Here is a 19123-nt window from a genome sequence, read left to right on the forward strand (position 1 = left end):
TACAGAACTTCAGTCTGGATCTAACCATTACATGATCTGAGATGACCGAACACCTGAGATGGAGGATCAGCGCCGGGAGATGACGTATGTGTCCCTGATCGTAGGCAGAGGCCAAACACCTGGATGAGCGCCAGAGACAGATCCCCAGTGAGGACCCCGCCACTAGACAGCCATCGGAAAAGACCACTGGAACCAGCTGAGCCCATTCAATCTGACTTGCTGCAGTTTGGAACTGAACTGCTGGTTTGTTTGGCCAGAGGAGAATTGGCCCCCCGACTGAGCCTGGTTTCTCCCAAGGTTTTTTCTCCATTCTGTCACCGATGGAGTTTTGGTTCCTTGCCGCTGTCGCCTCTGGCTTGCTCAGTTGGGGACGCTTCATTTCCAGCGATATCGCCGACCTTATTGCAAAGACACTATTCAAACTTATTGACACTTTATTTTCCTTTTTTTTGATATTGTGCAGTGCTTTGACACAATTTGCATTGTAAAAAGCGCTATATAAGTAAAGGTGACTTGACTTGACTTGACATGTCGATATTGACCAAGAACAAGCTGACATACTGTATGGCCCAGATTTATTTGTCAATTTGTGTATTGACGACAGACTGCTGTCCTCCCTGCTTTCGTCTAAACTGTTATAAAATTAGCCCTCTGTAATGCGTCTCTTAAAGGCCTTGGTGACAGATCAGTTTCCAGCCATGGCCAGGTCCAGTGGGCAATAATTACATTTTATTGATTTCTCTTCTGCCCATATGGATACCCTTTATTGGATGCAGAAAATCCATTTCAGTCTTAGCACCACTTCAGTTCCGAAACCTCGTCTTGGACTGATTTTGTTTATTCTATTGATTTCTGTCTTGATAAATGAAGGGTTGTAACGATGAGATCAGGATTCCCCATGGGTAAAAAAAGACATCAAGACATCTTCAAATGTATCATATATACACTCAAGTGTGCTTCAAGTGTGTGCAAACAGTGCTTCACCTTTAGGCCAAACCTTTTATGTGTCTTTTTATTGCGTAATGAGGCTTGACAGATCAATAATACATGCATGGATGTGTGTGTGTGTGTGTGAATTTTTATAGCTTGATCATCATTGTACTACATCAACGAATTGCTGCGCAAAAGATCTTTGCATGTTTCTCTGATCCCTCTCTTCAAAGTCCCTTTGTGTCCATTCAGGCTCTGCTAAGGGATGGAGAGATCATCTCTGAACAGGAGAATGAAGGAGATTACTGCAGATTAGAGTTGGCACGTGTCCATCTGCTTCCCTCATTCATATACAGCAACATCACAGTTCTTTACTGCAATCCAGCAGCGGCAATGCTAATAAATTGAAAATGTAATTTCGCAGAGACCCTTTCATCCAAACACAACGTATAATAGACCTGGCAGCAACAGTCCCTGAGCTGCAAATGTTTCCCTCAAGGACACAGTGGAGATGGAGCATGGCCTTGAACTCATTTAGCCCTGTTGTTTGCTTTCCTCTCAATATCCACTGGATTCTAATTGGAAAGTCGCTCAAAACCTGAAGTTCAATTTATAGGATCAATTTTGATTTTCAAAACAATAAAGTGAGAAAAGTCAACAGAATCGTATGGAAATTCAGAACTATTTTACATCTTGGTGAATTGGTTAATTCGAATGACGGTTTAGTGGTAGACCTTTTTCTACCTAAAAATCCAAATCATATTGTATGAATTCTTTCAAACTGTCGCCATAAAATATGTTTTGAGATCAGGTTGGAAAGGTTTTAATACATCATTCGGAAAAATTACAGATGTTTAGTCATCAAGTGTAATGATTATTACAGAGGAAAGCAAGTGTTGTGGCCGGTTTCAGGGAAATGTTCTCAGGTTTTTCCACTGGGTTGTGTGGAAAAGGACTAGACACAGGGTTTATGTTAGTGTGCACGTCTCGTCTTGGTCACAGGGCTGGAATTTGGGAAAAAGAACATCCTTCAAGAATTTTCTGGGCTGGAAAATTTGTTGACATGCCTCTTCCAATATGGGAAAAGAAAGAGACCTTTTATAGTAATCGCATGTCATTAGTTCACCCTTACATCTAATCTGATAGCAAATAGTAAGCATATATAGTAAGCGTGCTGTCCTGGGGGAGGGCTCCGAGCCCGAAATATGGCCCGAACCCAGAGAACTCCCCCTATCCCTAATATGGGATAAAAATAGATTAGGGGTGAGGAGTTGGGGTGGAGGAGGGATGCCGGAAAACTGTCATTGGACAGAGGCAGGTATGCTGCACATATATATAAAGTATTGTGCTAGTTAGGATGGTTAGCTAAACGAGTTGCACCTGTGCCAAATTAGTTGATTATCTGATTATGCTCCTCCCGAAACCTTGTTAATACAACATCATTAATCAGTTACAACACTGAAAATGTGTTATATTACAAAAAAAAAAATACCATGGTAAGCATAGTGTCTACCGTATAGTTCTACAGTTTCCCTACTTCAGTAGTATTATAAAGTAGGCTACTGTGGTGCTAACTTGTTATTAGCAACTTCTGCCATCAGAAGAATTGAATAAATTGGTAAATAACGTGAAAGTGACTCTTTGAATCAGATCCAGGTATGATGTTCTCGCTTAAACTATGATAAAGTGCTTCTGTGTATATTGTGTTGGCACTTGATGTAGGCCATTTGTTGAAAATATGACCTCATGAATGCTCAATATCTAGTTATCTTTAATGTATTAAGCATATCCAGCAGCAGCGAGCGCAGGGCAGCGTCTATGTAACGTATGATGGAGGCACACTTGCCAAAAATATCCTCACTGGAGCACCGCCGCGCGTTCCCGGTCACTCCGAGGCATGTGACTGCGCGCGCACGCGATTCGTCAGGCAGATGCGGAGAAAGCGAGAGAGGAAAGGCGAAGCATCACTTCAACTTAATTGAACTTTATCTCCCGAGCACTGGGACTCCTGCCGGGTGTATTTTATAACACACTCAGGGCTGACTATCATTTGAACGAACGAGGGGTTTTGCGAAGGTTTTTTTTATGTTGGATTCCTGTTTGACCATGGATTCAGTCGCACCTGGGAAAAAAAGGTAAACAAGCACCACTTTCTGTTTAGATATGCTCTTGTTTTGTCAGTAATATTGCTTCATTAACTGAATTTTGTCCTTTGCTTGTAGTTGCTGTCAATAGTCTCTCAATAAGTTCACCCTTATAACCTGTTGTCACATTTATAATTGATACCGTATGAATGAAACCGCGACAAGAGTAGCCTATTTATTTGACCTATTTGCTACATTTGCACGATTTTTTGCTTTAAAACAAAGTGTAGAAACGGAAGAGTTATAGAAAAAACGATATTGTTGCAGAAAAAGTCGACTGGCTGTATCATAACAGTTTTGCGCTGATACGCGAGGTTCCTTGAACTACAGATTTTTTAAATGAATCAATTGAACCGATTCACCACAACCGGACTGAATGATTCGTTCACGACTCAGACTGAATCGAACTGTTGTCGAGGCATGAACAAGTCTGCCTCACTGCAGTGAGAACTGTCTTTTCGACATTTGATCTGATTCAATAAGTGAGCTATGTGGAGCTAACCAACCAATTTACTTTAATAGCCGAAAAGCAGAAATAAAACGTACAGTAGGCTACCTTAAAGATGACTTGAGTGTCTGACAACACACCTACGAGTTTTTTTAGAAATCACCATAAATGTAAATGCAAATTATTTTTAGGTTCTGAGTGACTGTTTTTTTATGAGCTGAATCATGGCTTCAACATAGCCTACTGGAGATATAGCCTAAATTAACAATAAATGGCGTTACTGGAACTTGTTTTGCGGATGTCTATAGGGACCGAGCGGTGAAATAACCACGTCATTACGTAAAGGAATTGCTGGATGAATTCGTTTTCAAAAACTGACTTCGCACCACTGACAGGACTAGAGAACTGAACCCTTTTTTAACACAATTCACCTTTTGGTCTAAAAGAGATCAGAGTTTGGATTTGTCTGTCAATCCTGAGAGGTTTTATTGCACATGCGTAGTGCTGAAGGATTTCCGATGAGCCTGTTGAACCTGCACATCACATATAGGCCTATAGTGGGTTTGATTGATCATCTCTTCCTCTAAAAATCACTCAGGAGCCTTGCTGTAAGATACGGCCTAGTGCCATTTAATTAAAAAGCGGGGATAAGTGCTTAAACCTATTCACGAGGCAGAATTTGAAATAAACAACATTTTTTTTGCACCTTATTTTCTAATTGGTTAGAGTTTGGGTTCTTGCAATGACATTCAATGTACTTTACAATACATTAGGCTGTTTGTTTTAATTATGTTCACTATTGAGTTGCAGGTGATTCCAAATTAATTGTAGGCCTACTGCTAAAAATTTATTATATATTGAATTTTATAATTATGTAGTTACCTAGCACAACTAAGTATTTATATTTAAAATGGCTGTGTAATGCATGTAAATTGTATGGTGCCACCCATTTTGTGCAGACAAATGAAGGTTAGATCTTTGGTATTGCTCTGCTCTCCTCTGAAAACCGACTGTAGTGTTTTGCTCTGGATCAGCTGACACCTCTCCTCTTGGCTCTATGGTAAAGGTCCCCTGTGTGCTATCAGCTTGTGGCCTGTCGCCACTGTCATTCGCAGGGGTGTAAAACGAAGCTGAGAAAGGTTAGGCTGCTCCTGCACTTATCAAACCAGCCATTCATCCTCTTAGAAACAGGATTCGTAAATAGAAGAGACTTTATTATCAGACAGCTGATGGAGAATCTTGACCTTTGCTCGAATAATGTCCTGCTCGCTGTCTTGTTTTTGGACTCTAAAGGAAGATTTTTTTTTTTTTTTAGTATGGATTTCATTAACAGGTCTCTGGTTATTGGACGCTCCTCAAATGTGTTATATTGTCTAATTAAGTATCCACGGGATGCCAAGAAGCTCTAAATGTTCACAAGCTCTTTAAAGGACAGGATAATGGCATTAACCTAGATTCTATTCAAAAGCCGACATGATCCTTATATTGTGCCCTGTTAAACACAACTTGCTCATACGCACAGAGAGCATTTCTGCTCATGATGTAAAGAAGTTCAGAAGGAGAGTATTAAACATGAAAGAGAGAGATACATTAAACAGATGTTTTCCTGCAAGAGTGTGTATGCACTGTCCTTGTTAAAATATTTAGACCATAGTAAGTGTGCCTTTTGTGTGTGTGTGTTATAAATAATGAATCATGTAGTCCCCTGCAGGAAGCAGTTTGTACTGGTCAGAAGGAGAGAAAACAGAGAGCAGGTTGACTGACAGAAAGCTTATTGGATCATTATTATAAAAAAATGCTGAGGGGCACAACTCGTCTCGCAGAAGGGGCTGTGATCATGCTAAAGTCTCCGTCTGTCTGCTCTCCACAGCCTGGCTCAGCACATCTGAGATGACTTCTAGAATATTAGATCAGAGTTCAGAGCGTAACTGCTATATTAGATACCTTAGGCATCATTTTAGTTTAAAACAGTCTGGCTCAAAGCTTACCTGTGTGTTCATATGGTGTGTTAAGTGTCAGTTCAGTAACATTAGTCAATGCATAAGGTATCGTGACCTAACAATACTGTAATGTTAATTTCTACATATACTACATATTTAATAAACATTTCAATTTAATGCAATTTTTTCAGCTATTCGAGGTTCAACATTTTAGCTAATGCATTAACTAGTGTTAACAAATTAAACCTTATTGTAAAGTGTTCAACAACTTCCCTTGGGGCTTTTTGTCATCTATTATACTACATGATGCTCCATTTGATGTTTTAATGTTCTCTCAGCAGGGGTCTGTGGTTAGTTCATTTTTTTCCATTGTGCTACTGTTGTGTTTTTTTCAGACTGTTATCTTAAAACAGCATCTGTAACTTCCGTCAGAACGAATGTATTGTAACTTACAGTAAACTACAGAGCTACTCAATATGTCCTACAGTATATCGAGACAAAAATTGAGCTGTATGCAGAACCTTTCAGGGTTTAGGTAAATGATTTTGACAGATGGAAGAACACCATAGGGACACATTGATTTTATATATTCAATAAGTAAATGCATGGCAACTTTAGAATGTACAGTATGAAAATTAGATATTCATTTTTAGGTTTACTAAAGATTACATTGAACATTATAATTCAATATTCACTTTTTAGTGAGTGTTTGGCTGATATTTATATATAATCTGGAAAAACAAACTCTATCAACCACTAACTAATACTGACAAGATCACACATGCTGATCTGCACCAGGAGCCTGCATAATGCTGCTATGAAGCATGGCTACCATGTAGTCAAGGTCATTGCAGTGTGAAGGTTATTCGGATATGCTAATTATGGAAAAAGATTAGTAATAGGGTTTCAATTGTATTCTGTTTTTTGCTTAACATGTTTACTACATCTCAAGTGTACACATAATAGGACCTTTATGAATCCACATTTGTTTTATTATATATTTCTAATTAGTGTACTGAATGGGAATTGGTCAGCAGGGTGATTGAAAGCTCTTGTGTGTTTGTTGGTGCATGGCTAATGTCTTTTTTTGTCTTCACTGTTCTGTTGCATCTGAAACAGCATTTGCAGATAATGCTCAAACAGGTGGAGTGATTCAGAGAAACAGACAGGAAGAGGGGTGAGACGACTAAGTGGTTTCTTTAGCATTCGCTTTCAGGTTGACAGGCTGGCCAGCATCCAGATGCTCTAACATTATCAGCGTACAAACCTCAAAGTGAGCTCTCAGAGTTCAAAAGTGTGTGTTTGTGTGTAAGCTTTACATGTATGGCTGTCTTGTCTCATGAGGGGCCTTAGAGATAGACAGAAAATACACACACATACACACACACACACACTGCAAAATGGTGTGACTTTTTTGTCTACTTGCAGACAGACAACACTAATAGAAATAATTATATTCTAACAAACTAAAACTAGAAGAAAGTATCTGTAAAAAGGGGCCAACATATTTAATGCTATTTTAATGTAGTTATACAATTTTTGATTGTAATAACATAAATTGTAAAATGTTTGATAGATTAAAACAAAAGAACGTTTTTCCTTTAGATCCTTTGTTGGATTTAAAAAATGAAGGCATTTTTATTTCATATTTCCACCATTAATAGTCAGTCACTTTTGTTCCTGAATAAATCAGCATTTTGAACAAACCAGCTGAGTGATTGATTCAAGGACTCGCTCATAAAGACAACTATGTTCTTCATGAGTAAATCAGTGTTTTGAACAAATCAGTTGAACGAATGAGTCAGTGACTTGCTCATAAACACAGTCACTTGTTGCCACCTCCTGGTGTAATGATATAATCCGCACAAAGGATCATTGATAAATAGCCACCACTAATTAGATCGAGATAACTGTAAACATTTTAGAGACAATACATTTATTTTACCTGCCAGGGTTTTTAGAATAAATATATGCTGTTGAGTTTTCTCATGTGCATCTGTCAGTCACAGGCAGCTGTTTATGATGGACCGGTTTCTTAATATATAAGCATATGGCAAAATTGTGCCCACTGACACATCTTATCCCAGGCCCAGATGCCCAGACAAAGACATTACCATTACAAATCACAAGTATGTGAAGTCGGCAATAAACTGAATGTGACCTTCAGACTTGGCAGATGCATAAAAACATAAGAAACTTGCAAACTCAAACATATAGCCTACAGTATGTGTCTAATTTTGACTGATTTGACAGTGTAAATTGTGGCTTCTCATATTTTAAATCTTGAGAAAGAGACCGAGTGAAAATATAAATCAAGCAAAATTAATTAAACCGTGTTGACATCTCTGACTAGTCTTGTCCACGGATGTTTTATGAGGTCTTGATTTTCCGTATTTGCCCTGAGGACAGCTCACAGCAAACATTACGATGTCAGGAACTGTACAATAGGATCTTTGTGTGTGTGAAAGGGGTTTTACCTGCCGTGTCTCCATCGAGTCTGTTAATAAGGTGACTGTCTTCAGCCTGCCTGACCCTAAATAACACAAAATTACACAGCACTCGGCAATACAGATCCACACATTATAATACATTATTGTTTGTTTATTGTTTATTCAAAACAGAAGCCCTAGACTAACATCATATCATGTTTTTATATTTTATCAGCATTCTCAGTAATTTTGCTTGCTCAACTGCACCTTTGTTTAATGTTTGCAGCTGGTTTTATACACTGTAAAACTTATGTGTCTGTTTTAAAGCTCTGTGATTTATGTTTTTGACCGTTTCATACCACACAGGTGTGTATTGCTGAAGGCATTAACAGCACAGACCCTTAATGTGGATTATATATGTGTATGTGTTCATTATAGAGTGAGTTCAGAGCGAAGGAAGGAGAAATCCAGAGATGCGGCACGTTGTCGGAGAGGAAAAGAGTCAGAGGTGTTTTATGAACTGGCCAGAGAACTGCCCCTCCCCCACAGCGTCACATCTAACCTGGATAAAGCATCAGTCATGAGACTCGCACTCAATTACCTGCGCCTGCGTAAACTACTGAACACAGGTGAGAGGGACAGATGTTCAGTGAGATTCATTTGGTACGTTTGCTGTGTTTGTTACTGACAGAATGTGTTCATTTTTTTTTTAAATCTCTCTTTAGATGTACTGAATGTGGAGTCTGAATTAGATTCTCAGTGGAACAGTTCATATCTGAAAGCTCTGGACGGGTTTCTCATGGTCCTTTCTGCTGATGGCGACATTGTCTACCTGTCAGAGAATGTCAGCAAGTGTCTGGGCCTTCCTCAGGTGAGTTCCAACTCACATCAAAACCTTTTTTTTGTGTTTTTACTAGTTTCAAAACATTAACTAACAATGATTAGATTTGATTATGATTCTTGTTATAAATGTAACAATGCATGAACAGCATTTTGAAAATCTGACATTTGGTTACAGTTTGGCTCAATCCAGTTTGACATCTATATCCTATAGAAATTCTAGATGTTCAATTCAATTCAAGTTTATTTGTATAGTGCTTTTTATGATACAAATCGTTGCAAGATTTAATTTTTTTTTTGTTTTATAATTTTTGTACTGATACTGATGAGAACTGATAAATAGAAACTACAAAAGAGCATTTATTTGAAATTAAAATCTTTTATATATACAGTTGGGCAAAAAAGTATTTAGTCAGCCACCAATTATGCAAGTTCTCCCACTTAAAAAGATGAGAGAGGCCTGTAATTTTCATCATAGGTACACTTCAACTATGAGAGACAGAATGGGGGGAAATAATCCAGGAAATCACATTTGCAAATTATGGTGGAAAATAAATATTTGGTCAATAATAAAAATTAATCTCAATACTTTGTTATATACCCTTTGTTGGCAATGACAGAGGTCAAACGTTTTCTGTAAGTCTTCACAAGGTTTTCACACACTGTTGCTGGTATTTTGGCCCATTCCTCCATGCAGATCTCCTCTAGAGCAGTGATGTTTTGGGGCTGTCGCTGAGCAACACGGACTTTCAACTCCCTCCAAAGATTTTCTATGGGGTTGAGATCTGGAGGCTGGCTAGGCCACTCCAGGACCTTGAAATGCTTCTTACGAAGCCACTCCTTCGTTGCCCGGGCGGTGTGTTTGATTATTGTCATGCTGAAAGACCCAGCCACGTTTCATTTTCAATGCCCTTGCTGATGGAAGGAGGTTTTCACTCAAAATCTCACGATACATGGCCCCATTCATTCTTTCCTTTACATGGATCAGTCATCCTGGTCCCTTTGCAGAAAAACAGCCCCAAAACATGATGTTTCCACCCCCATGCTTCACAGTAGGTATGGTGTTCTTTGGATGCAACTCAGAATTCTTTCTCCTCCAAACACGACGAGTTGAGTTTTTACCAAAAAGTTCTATTTTGGTTTCATCTGACCATATGGCATTCTCCCAATCCTCTTCTGGATCATCCAAATGCTCTCTAGCAAACTTCAGACGGGCCCGGACATGTACTGGCTTAAGCAGGGGGACACGTCTGGCACGGCAGGATTTGCGTCCCTGGCGGCGTAGTGTGTTACTGATGGTAGCCTTTGTTACTTTGGTCCCAGCTCTCTGCAGGTCATTCACTAGGTCCCCCCATGTGGTTCTGGGATTTTTGCTCACCGTTCTTGTGATCATTTTGATTCCACAGGGTGAGATCTTGTGTGGAGCCCCAGATCGAGGGAGATTATCAGTGGTCTTGTATGTCTTCCATTTTCTAATAATTGCTCTCACAGTTGATTTCTTCACACCAAGCTGCTTGCCTATTGCAGACTCAGTCTTCCCAGCCTGGTGCAGGGCTACAATTTTGTTTCTGGTGTCCTTCAACAGCTCTTTGGTCTTGGCCATAGTGGAGTTTGGAGTGTGACTGTTTGAGGTTGTGAACAGGTGTCTTTTATACTGATAACGAGTTCAAACAGGTGCCATTAATACAGGTAACGAGTGGAGGACAGAGGAGCCTCTTAAAGAAGAAGTTACAGGTCTGTGAGAGCCAGAAATCTTGCTTGTTTGTAGGTGACCAAATACTTATTTTACCGAGGAATTTACCAATTAATTAATTAAAAATCCTACAATGTGATTTCCTGGATTCTTTCCCCCCATTCTGTCTCTCATAGTTGAAGTGTACCTATGATGAAAATTACAGGCCTCTCTCATCTTTTTAAGTGGGAGAACTTGCACAATTGGTGGCTGACTAAATACTTTTTTGCCCAACTGTATATATCTTTACTGTCACTTTTGATCAATGTAATATGTCCTTGCTTAATAAAAGCATTAATTTTACTCCAAACTTTTAAACAGTAGAACAAACAAACAAAAACAATATGCCAGGTTTTACAATTGCTTGCTTGGGTAAGAATTATTACATTGGGTATTACTGTATTAACTGTAATAAATTCCATAATCCACATTATGAATGCGTGTCCAGGTCATATAAATTCAAATAATAACATGATTTATGTGTTTTAAACCATTTCTTTCCCTTGTAGATAGACATTACTGGACACAGTGTGTTTGAGTTTACGCATCCATGTGACCATGAGGAGCTCAGAGAAATGCTGGCACACAGGACTGGTAATATTCTCTCTTTTCTCTCTCTGTCTCAGTCACAATCATGATCACTCACGCTCATCTCTCTCCATTTTCCCCACATTCAGGTCTATCTAAGAAAGCGAAGGAGCAGCACACAAACAGGAGTTTTCTATTGAGGATGAAATGTACACTAACCAGCAGAGGGCGCACTGTCAATGTCAAATCTGCCTCCTGGAAGGTACCACCCCTTACTTGTGCTTCACTTTTGACCACGTGACTGCATATCACTCGGAAAGCATCTTTGCAGTGAAACTGGATCCATATTTATCCCTATCAGCCTCTCTTTCTGACAGGTGCTGCGCTGTTCAGGCCATATCCACACAACAGATGGCATCAAGAAGGGTGTTTGTGAGGAAAAAAATGTGTCTTCAACGTACCTGGTGCTCATCTGTGAGTCTATTCTCCATCCGGCAAACATTGAGGCTCCTCTGGATTCTAGAACATTTCTCAGCCGGCACACTTTAGATATGCGCTTCACCTACTGCGATGAGAGGTAAAGTCCCAGCACATCTGAGTGCTGTACAATAACACCTGCCCCGCTCAGCACAAAATTCAATGCTTATACGCTGACAGCTGCAACATCTGACTCTAACATCTGAGCAACATTTCTTATAGAGTGGACAATTAAGTCACTTAAAATGTTCATTGCTGGGATTTTTTATTTACTTTTTGATGCCGTGGACCCCAAATATGATGATCTCCTTGTTTCTTCCTCCTCCTAAAATATAAAAGCAGCTTTATATTTTTTATGTACACACTTTATGTATAATTTTGTTTCAACAAATTTTTAAAAAGAAATTAAATGACTTAAGAACCAAACACCTCATTTTTTTTCTTTTGAAGTTTCTACTCCTTAAAGAATTCTGGAAAAAGGTGTTTCATGGTTTCCACCAAATCAGCATATTAGAATAATTTCTGAAGGATCATGTGACACTGAAGACTGGAGTAATGGCTGCTGAAAATTCAGCTTTGCCATCACAGGAATTAGTCACATTTAAAAATATATTACTAACTGATAACTAAAAACAGTTATCTTATTCACAAAATTACAGTTTTTATTGTATTGTACTGTGAATTGTGTATTTCATAAGAGACTTTAAAAACATTAAAAATCGTACTGACCCTAAGCTATTGAAATGTACTGTATATATTATATTATTACATTGTTATATTTATTTTTAAAGCTTTCCTTGTCACTGTATTAAATGACAAGTATTAAATTGTAACTGTATTAACTTAAGTTTACAGCATGTGTTTTTTTATGTCGATTATTATCAGATTAATAAACCTTTAAAATAAAAAACTGTCTGTTGAATAAAATAATTATAGTGTTTGTAACTAAAAATAAAATAAAAAATAAAATCAAAATTGTTAAAAATCACATACTTTCAGTTTGTACTATATTCAGTAAAAAAAAATACTATTTAGTAAGGAAGTATGCCTGTTCAGATGCAGAGAAAGTGTGTGGTCTAAGGATCCAGACTTATGGCCTGGATTTCTTCGCCATCTAGTGGTGACTTGTGAAAGCTGCAGTGTCACAGAGTGGCATGCAACTTGTGTGTGTTTGCAGGATCACAGAGCTGTTGGGTTTTGAGCCAGTGGATCTGCTGCAGCATTCTGTGTATGAATACTATCATGCACTGGATTCTGACCACATGACCAAAACACACCACAACCGTAAGATTATATACTGTAAATGCAGTTCACTTACATAAGTCTCAATGACGATACATCGTAATGCTTTATATATGTCTCTCTTTACAGTGTTTGTGAAGGGACAGGTGTGTACTGGACAGTACCGGCTGCTGGCTAAAGCAGGAGGTTTTGCTTGGGCCGAGACTCAAGCCACTGTGATCTATAACAGTAAAAACTCCCAGCCACAGTGTGTGGTCTGCGTTAACTACATCCTCAGGTGTGACTTTACAAGGATGTCTAAGTGTGCATTGAAATGTTTGTCGACCTGAATACCAATATGTGTTTGTGTGGCATTATTTTCATCCTTTCTTACTCTGCAGTGACATTGAACAGCCCAAACAAATCCTGTCCCTTCAGCAAACCAACAGCACAAAAATTCAACAGGAACAAGAAGAACACTATGAGGAGTCACTTGGAACTGAAGTGACTATAGCAGAGCTGAAAGAGGAGGCAAAGGCAAAGAATGAGAAGAAAGAGGAGTGTGTGAGAGAGGAGCTACATGACAGCCTGAAGGGGGAGCTAGAGGCACTGACTGTAGCAGACCCTGTCCTCACTCTGGATATCACCAACGCAGGTTCGAACGCCACAAATCCACAATCTAAATCAGCTTTATTAGTTTTTCTGAGACCATCAATCATGGAAGTTTCTGGGTCATTCACACTATTTTAGAGGAGCATCTCGCTGCAGCCCACAAGATCCAGGGGGAGTGGTTGGATCCAGATCCAACTCCTCCCACCTTACATATACCTAAACCCCATCTCCACCCCCTGATGCCTAAACCCACCCATCTCCACCCCCTAGATGTGGATCCAACCACGCCCCCTGGATCTTGTGGATTGAAGCGAGCCCTACTTGCTATTTCAGCCTGCAATAGCTTTACAAAAATAGCCTGTTATGCTGATTGATATTACAAACTTGTATTTGTTATCATAATATTTTAATTTATTATTGTGATTATGAACTCATTGGTCTATAGCGCAAGTAGTTTTACAGTTTAGTGCACTGTTATTTTTCTAATTATTTACCTAATGAAAGTGAAATCTCTCACATTCATAGAAAATTGCTTATTTCAGTGTTGCAAAATAAATGGAATGAGTATGCAGCAATAGTTGTATTGTATTAAAATTGTATTCATATTTTGACCATTTAGAAAAAAGTATGGAGGAGTTTAACATCCTTGTTGTGTTAATTTCTTGCAGACTCCGCACTCTCTGTGTTGACAGAAATTCCTCTCTACAATGATATTATGTTGCCCTCTTCAAGTGTTCTGCTACCTCTCTCACCCCTCTCTCCTCCCTGCTCCTCCCTAAATTATGATGATGCCTCCACAGCCCATCTACAATTCCCACAATCTTCGCCTCCTCATTCTTGCAGATCCCAGGTGGAGTCTAGTCACAATTTTACAGTGCATTTCCTCATACTTTACAAATGTTTTGATATACTTTTTCTACTATAGATTGGTTGTTTGTTTATGTTCAGGTCGATCTCCCTGTGGATTCAGAATTAAGTGAGCAGCTAAAACCGGATCACGTGGAAAGACTATTTTCCATGGATATAGAGTCCAAGACCCCCTTTAATACACAGGTAGAAGACTGTTCAAACTTCAGTTCAAACCTACTGCTTCCACACAGATGTCAATATAGGTCCAAGATGATAATATCAACCAACATAACATAAAACGTACTGCACCCTTATGTGCTCATTTATTGCTGTTGCTTATGATTATTTTTTTAGGGAGTGGGTTTGGATCTGGAGATGTTAGCTCCATACATTCCCATGGATGATGATTTCCAGCTGCGGACTGTTTCTCCAGCCGAGTCTATGTGTTCCAGCCCGGGTTCAGCGCTTGAACTGACCCCCTCCAGCAGCACACAAACTGCCCCTGCTCTCCCAGGAGCCCCTCTAGACATAGTGTCCTGTGACACTGTTCCAGAGAACACTACAACCACAAAGCAGGACAACAGCAGGTGAGACTTCATCTACAGAGAGACACGCTTTGTTGATCAGATTTGTGCTGCAAACAAACACTTAACAGATGAACAAATAAATAGTTGTCCAAGAACAATCTGCTTTCTGTTTCTTTCTGTAACTCTCTAGGGAAATTATTCAAGACAGTGATATTTCTTCTAAATGTCAGACCAACCCAAAGCTACTCAAGAGAAAACTGGAGATCATACCTCTGTCTGAAGCAATAAGGCTGGTATGTTTGAGCGTTAGTGTGTATTATTGAAACAGCTTAAATGTACTCACCCTCAGGCCATCCAAGATCTAGATGAATTTGTTTATTTATCAGAACAGATTTGGACAAATTTTGCATTACATCACTTGCTCACCAGTGGATCATGTGCAGTGAATGGGTGCCGTCAGAATGAGAGTCCAAACTGATAAAAACATCACAACAATCCACAATTAATCCACACGAATCCAGTCCATCAATTAACATCTTGTGAAGTGAAAAGCTGCACCCTAGTGAAAAATAAATATACTTAAATGCATTTGAAATACATTTATTTCATGCTACGTATAATACAAATACAAGTTTATATTTATATACTTAATAAAATGTCCTGCAATTGTACTTTTAGTATACTAAACTGGTATACTTTAAGTCTGCTAAATTGGAACAACTAATTTTGTACTTAATACAGAAGTAGTGCTGAAGTACAATTAAAGATATACTTAGTATATTTTATTGTGCTAAAGTGGAACTATTGCAAATATACTTCAGGTACACTTTAAATTTTGCATTTAAAGTCTGATATTATTAAAATATCATACAATCCTCATCAAAAGTGACATTAAAACACATTTTAGACTTAATATTAAGAAAAGTGCAAATTATAATTTTTATATCAGTAAGTCTTGAGTTATCTGTCAGTAAATATGTTGATAGATTTGAACTATACTTAGTATGAAATAAATGTATTTTAAATATATTACTTATTTTACTAGGGCATGTTTGTAAGACCAAATCCATCAAGATATTTTTAACTTCAAATTTGAATCAGGAGAGAAATATGCATGAATCAAGCACTGTTTACAAGCAAAAACAAGAGGACTTTTTAACTGGAGGAAGCATAATTAAATTAAAAATGGCTTAATGGTGGATTTGTTTCTTACAATATCGCAATTTAGTTTTTTTGCTTCAAAAGGTATTGATGGACTGGAGTCGTGTGAATTACTTGTGGATAATTGTGATGCTTTTAATAGCTCTCTTTCTCTCTCCCTCTATTTTTCTATATTCTTCAAATATTTATTTGTTTGGTAAGAAGCTGTGAATAAGCAGAATAATGTGCAGTCAGCTGGGCATTATAGCAAAATAATCTCCTTTAGGGTGTTTAAATCAGACAAATAATAGCACTTATCCACAATAATTAATAGCGGGCCTATTGTTACTTTAAATGTGTGTAAGGAGAGTTTATGACTGACTGTTGATGGTGTTTTCTCCCAGGGTTCTGTGCTGCAGGTGGTGACTGATTTTCCAGAGAAAAAGATCAGAAAATCAGACTCTTCATCATCAGAAGGGATTCGTCATGCCACGATACTGGTGCTGCCATCTGGTACGTCACCATGGAGACCACACATCACTGTGCGAAACCTAGTGAATATTGTAAGATCAGTTGTTTTTCATAATTGAACAGTGACTAATTGCTCTTTCTCTGTTTTTCCCATAGATGTTGCGAGTAGGTTATTGAGCAGATCGTCAGAGGGTGGAGCCGTAACGATGGCCCTCCCCCAGCTTACCCGTTATGACTGTGAGGTAAATGCACCTGTGACTGGGTGGCAGCACCTGCTACAGGGGGAGGAGCTACTGTGTGCCTTAGACCTAGTTATTTAAAAAAAAAAAAAAGCCATACTTTTGTTTTCCCATGATTAGGGAGAGATCAGTAGCATTATGGATTAACTTCCATTACAAAGAAACAGTGGTGAGCAATCAAAACAGATGGGATGCTTGTGTTTCTAATGAGTGGAGGGTAAATACAAGCTGGACTTCAAAAAGCAAAAAACTAAATAATAATAATCAATGAGGGTAAAACAGAATTCGTAGAGCAGTTATGAGCTGTGCTCTTACAGGTTAGAAATACCCACAGAGACGATAATATATATATTCTATTCTATATAAGGTTGTATTGTGTGACAACTGCAAATATTATTCTTGCACAAATTACATGAATTTACCTGCAGCTTTCAGAAAATGTTATTTTATTAGCACTGTTGTTTTTAAAATTACTTTCAAGGTATGTCTAAATGTTTTCTTTGTTCAGGTCTCTATGTGTCTCACATGAAAACATGGATGTAAATGTGTGTAAATGTTGTGAAATGTCTAAAGTGGCTGTCATTTTAATCCGGTTGATATATTATACAACATTTGAGTGGTCAGCATGGGTAGAGTGATCCACACTACTACCTAAAACTACCTTAATGTTGAAATTATTACTAGAGTTATTATTGCTAGAGATTTCTACTTAGTTAAATCTCTGAATATATCTAGGGCATTAACAAGTTAAATGTTCTCTTGTGTTCCCATGAGATTCCTGTGTTACGTTAACAGTGGCATATAGGAGGCATAAGACGTGGTACAATGCCTAGTGTGTGAGCTTTGCCGCTGTGTGTTTCTCATGTTCTTCTTCGTCGTGTCACATTGTCTTCAGGACAATTGTAATGTCTGTGACAAATAAAAAAGTTTTTCAACAACATTTAGCTTTAATTATCCATGTATGGTTTTAATTTGAAGCATTAAAAAAATATTACACTCAAGACAAAAAATAAATAATTAAAATAAAAATTACAGTAAGAAGTAATATTGTAAAATGTTGTTGTAATTGAACAATGAACTGTTTTGTATTTACCCCACATCCACATGATCCTTCTGAAATCATTCAAATATGCTGATTTGTTGCTCAAGAAACATTTCTTATTATCACCAGCATTGAAAACAGTTGTGCTGCTTGATATTTTTGTAGAATTTTTTAAAAGTTCAAAAGAACAGCATTTATTATGAATAAAAATCTTATGTTTATACATTATAGTTCACTACACTGGGTATACAATGATATACAAAAAGGTTTAAATGATATTTAGCTAAATTGTAAGGTGCAATGAAGTCATATACAGAGGGGAGAAAAATATAAAATGACGTAAAGAGTTTAACATAAATAAATGAAAAAACACAATTGCATGCACATAAGGTAAAATGGCAATTAGAAGAGCACATTAAGAAAAAATAATTAAGAATATTTAACACCAAAACACAAAGACATATAACCTGAGATGATAACTGAAACCCAGATCAAACTACTCGGTTTTCAAGAACATGCTCAAAGGATTATTTATTGTTCAACTAATATAAACTATATTATCAAAATTGATGCTGGAAGTAATAGTGGAAGCTAGAAGTAAATAAAAAAAGCCCAAAAGTCCAGTTTATTGTTTCCATAATTAAAGTCTATTGTCAAACTTTGACCTTCACTGGACGGTTACATTACATTACATTTTGGTGGTGTAGTGCACTCCAATCACCCCTAAACTGATTGAAAGTACATATGAATTTTAAAGTTTAAAGAGTTCATCCAAAAATGAAATTCTGCCATTAATTACTCACCCTCATATTGTTCCAAACCCGTAAGACCTTTGTGCGTCTTTGGAACACAAATTAAGATATTTTTTATGAAATCTGAGAGATTTCTGACCCTCCATAGACAGCAAGAGTCTTACCATGTTCAAGGTCCGAAAGCTTGTGGATTTCATAAAAAATATTTGTGTTCCGAAGATGAATGAAGGTCTTACAGGTTTGGAACAACTTGAGGGTGGGTAATTAATGAGAGAATTTTCATTTTTGGGTGAAATATCACTTTAAGTCTTTTTTTACTGCAATAAACGTGGGACAGTTCCTATATGCAAACTCTTAAATACCTTAGTCTAGAAACAAATCATAATTTAAACAAATGTAATTTCACCTATTATTGTTTTAGGCCTTTTTCCATTCTCTACACCACTAAACCTAACCCTTCTGTATATAAACAGCACATTCACAAATGAGTCAAGAGCATCTGCTACAGTATGTGTGTTCATCAAACACAACTCAGAACAAGAACTGTATTCAATTACTGGTGGCCTTGCCAAAGGACTTACTTCATCGCTCAAGACGCTGCATGGGCTCTTTATGTGCCGTGCCAGACACACATACATACAAAACCTCAGAAGCTCCCTTCCACATTTCTGTGGGAAAATACTTACTCATGGCGAATGGCTTTATTCCATAGACACAGATACAAAATGCTGTGTATAATGTTACCGTCAACCAGGTTGAGTGAATTAGAGGGAAAATCCCATGATTCTTGCTTTTGTTGCTA

General features: G+C 37.9%; 1 protein-coding gene across 3 annotated transcripts; it reads left to right on the plus strand.

Moving 5' to 3' along the window:
• The first annotated feature begins 2817 nt into the window (after positions 1 to 2817).
• LOC306882415 (hypoxia-inducible factor 1-alpha-like) lies at positions 2818 to 17528 on the plus strand. Of its 3 annotated transcripts, none has more exons than XM_079437016.1 (16): positions 2818 to 3065; positions 6582 to 6735; positions 8330 to 8520; positions 8617 to 8762; positions 10973 to 11057; positions 11141 to 11253; positions 11369 to 11568; positions 12646 to 12752; positions 12840 to 12987; positions 13091 to 13344; positions 13970 to 14151; positions 14250 to 14354; positions 14505 to 14737; positions 14868 to 14970; positions 16222 to 16330; positions 16445 to 17476. In XM_079437016.1, the coding sequence occupies exons 3-16, from the start codon at positions 8472 to 8474 to the stop codon at positions 16606 to 16608; spliced, it is 1998 nt and encodes a 665-aa protein (XP_079293142.1). In that variant the 5' UTR covers positions 2818 to 3065; positions 6582 to 6735; positions 8330 to 8471; the 3' UTR covers positions 16609 to 17476. The 3 variants fall into 3 exon arrangements, with proteins under 3 accessions (XP_079293142.1, XP_079293140.1, XP_079293141.1); XM_079437015.1 differs by having other exon boundaries at positions 2846 to 3065; positions 6582 to 6639; XM_079437014.1 differs by lacking the exon at positions 6582 to 6735 and having other exon boundaries at positions 16445 to 17528.
• Positions 17529 to 19123: the final 1595 nt, after the last annotated feature.

Source organism: Barbus barbus (assembly GCF_936440315.1).
Source record: "Barbus barbus genome assembly, chromosome: 16".
NCBI lineage: Eukaryota > Metazoa > Chordata > Actinopteri > Cypriniformes > Cyprinidae > Barbus > Barbus barbus.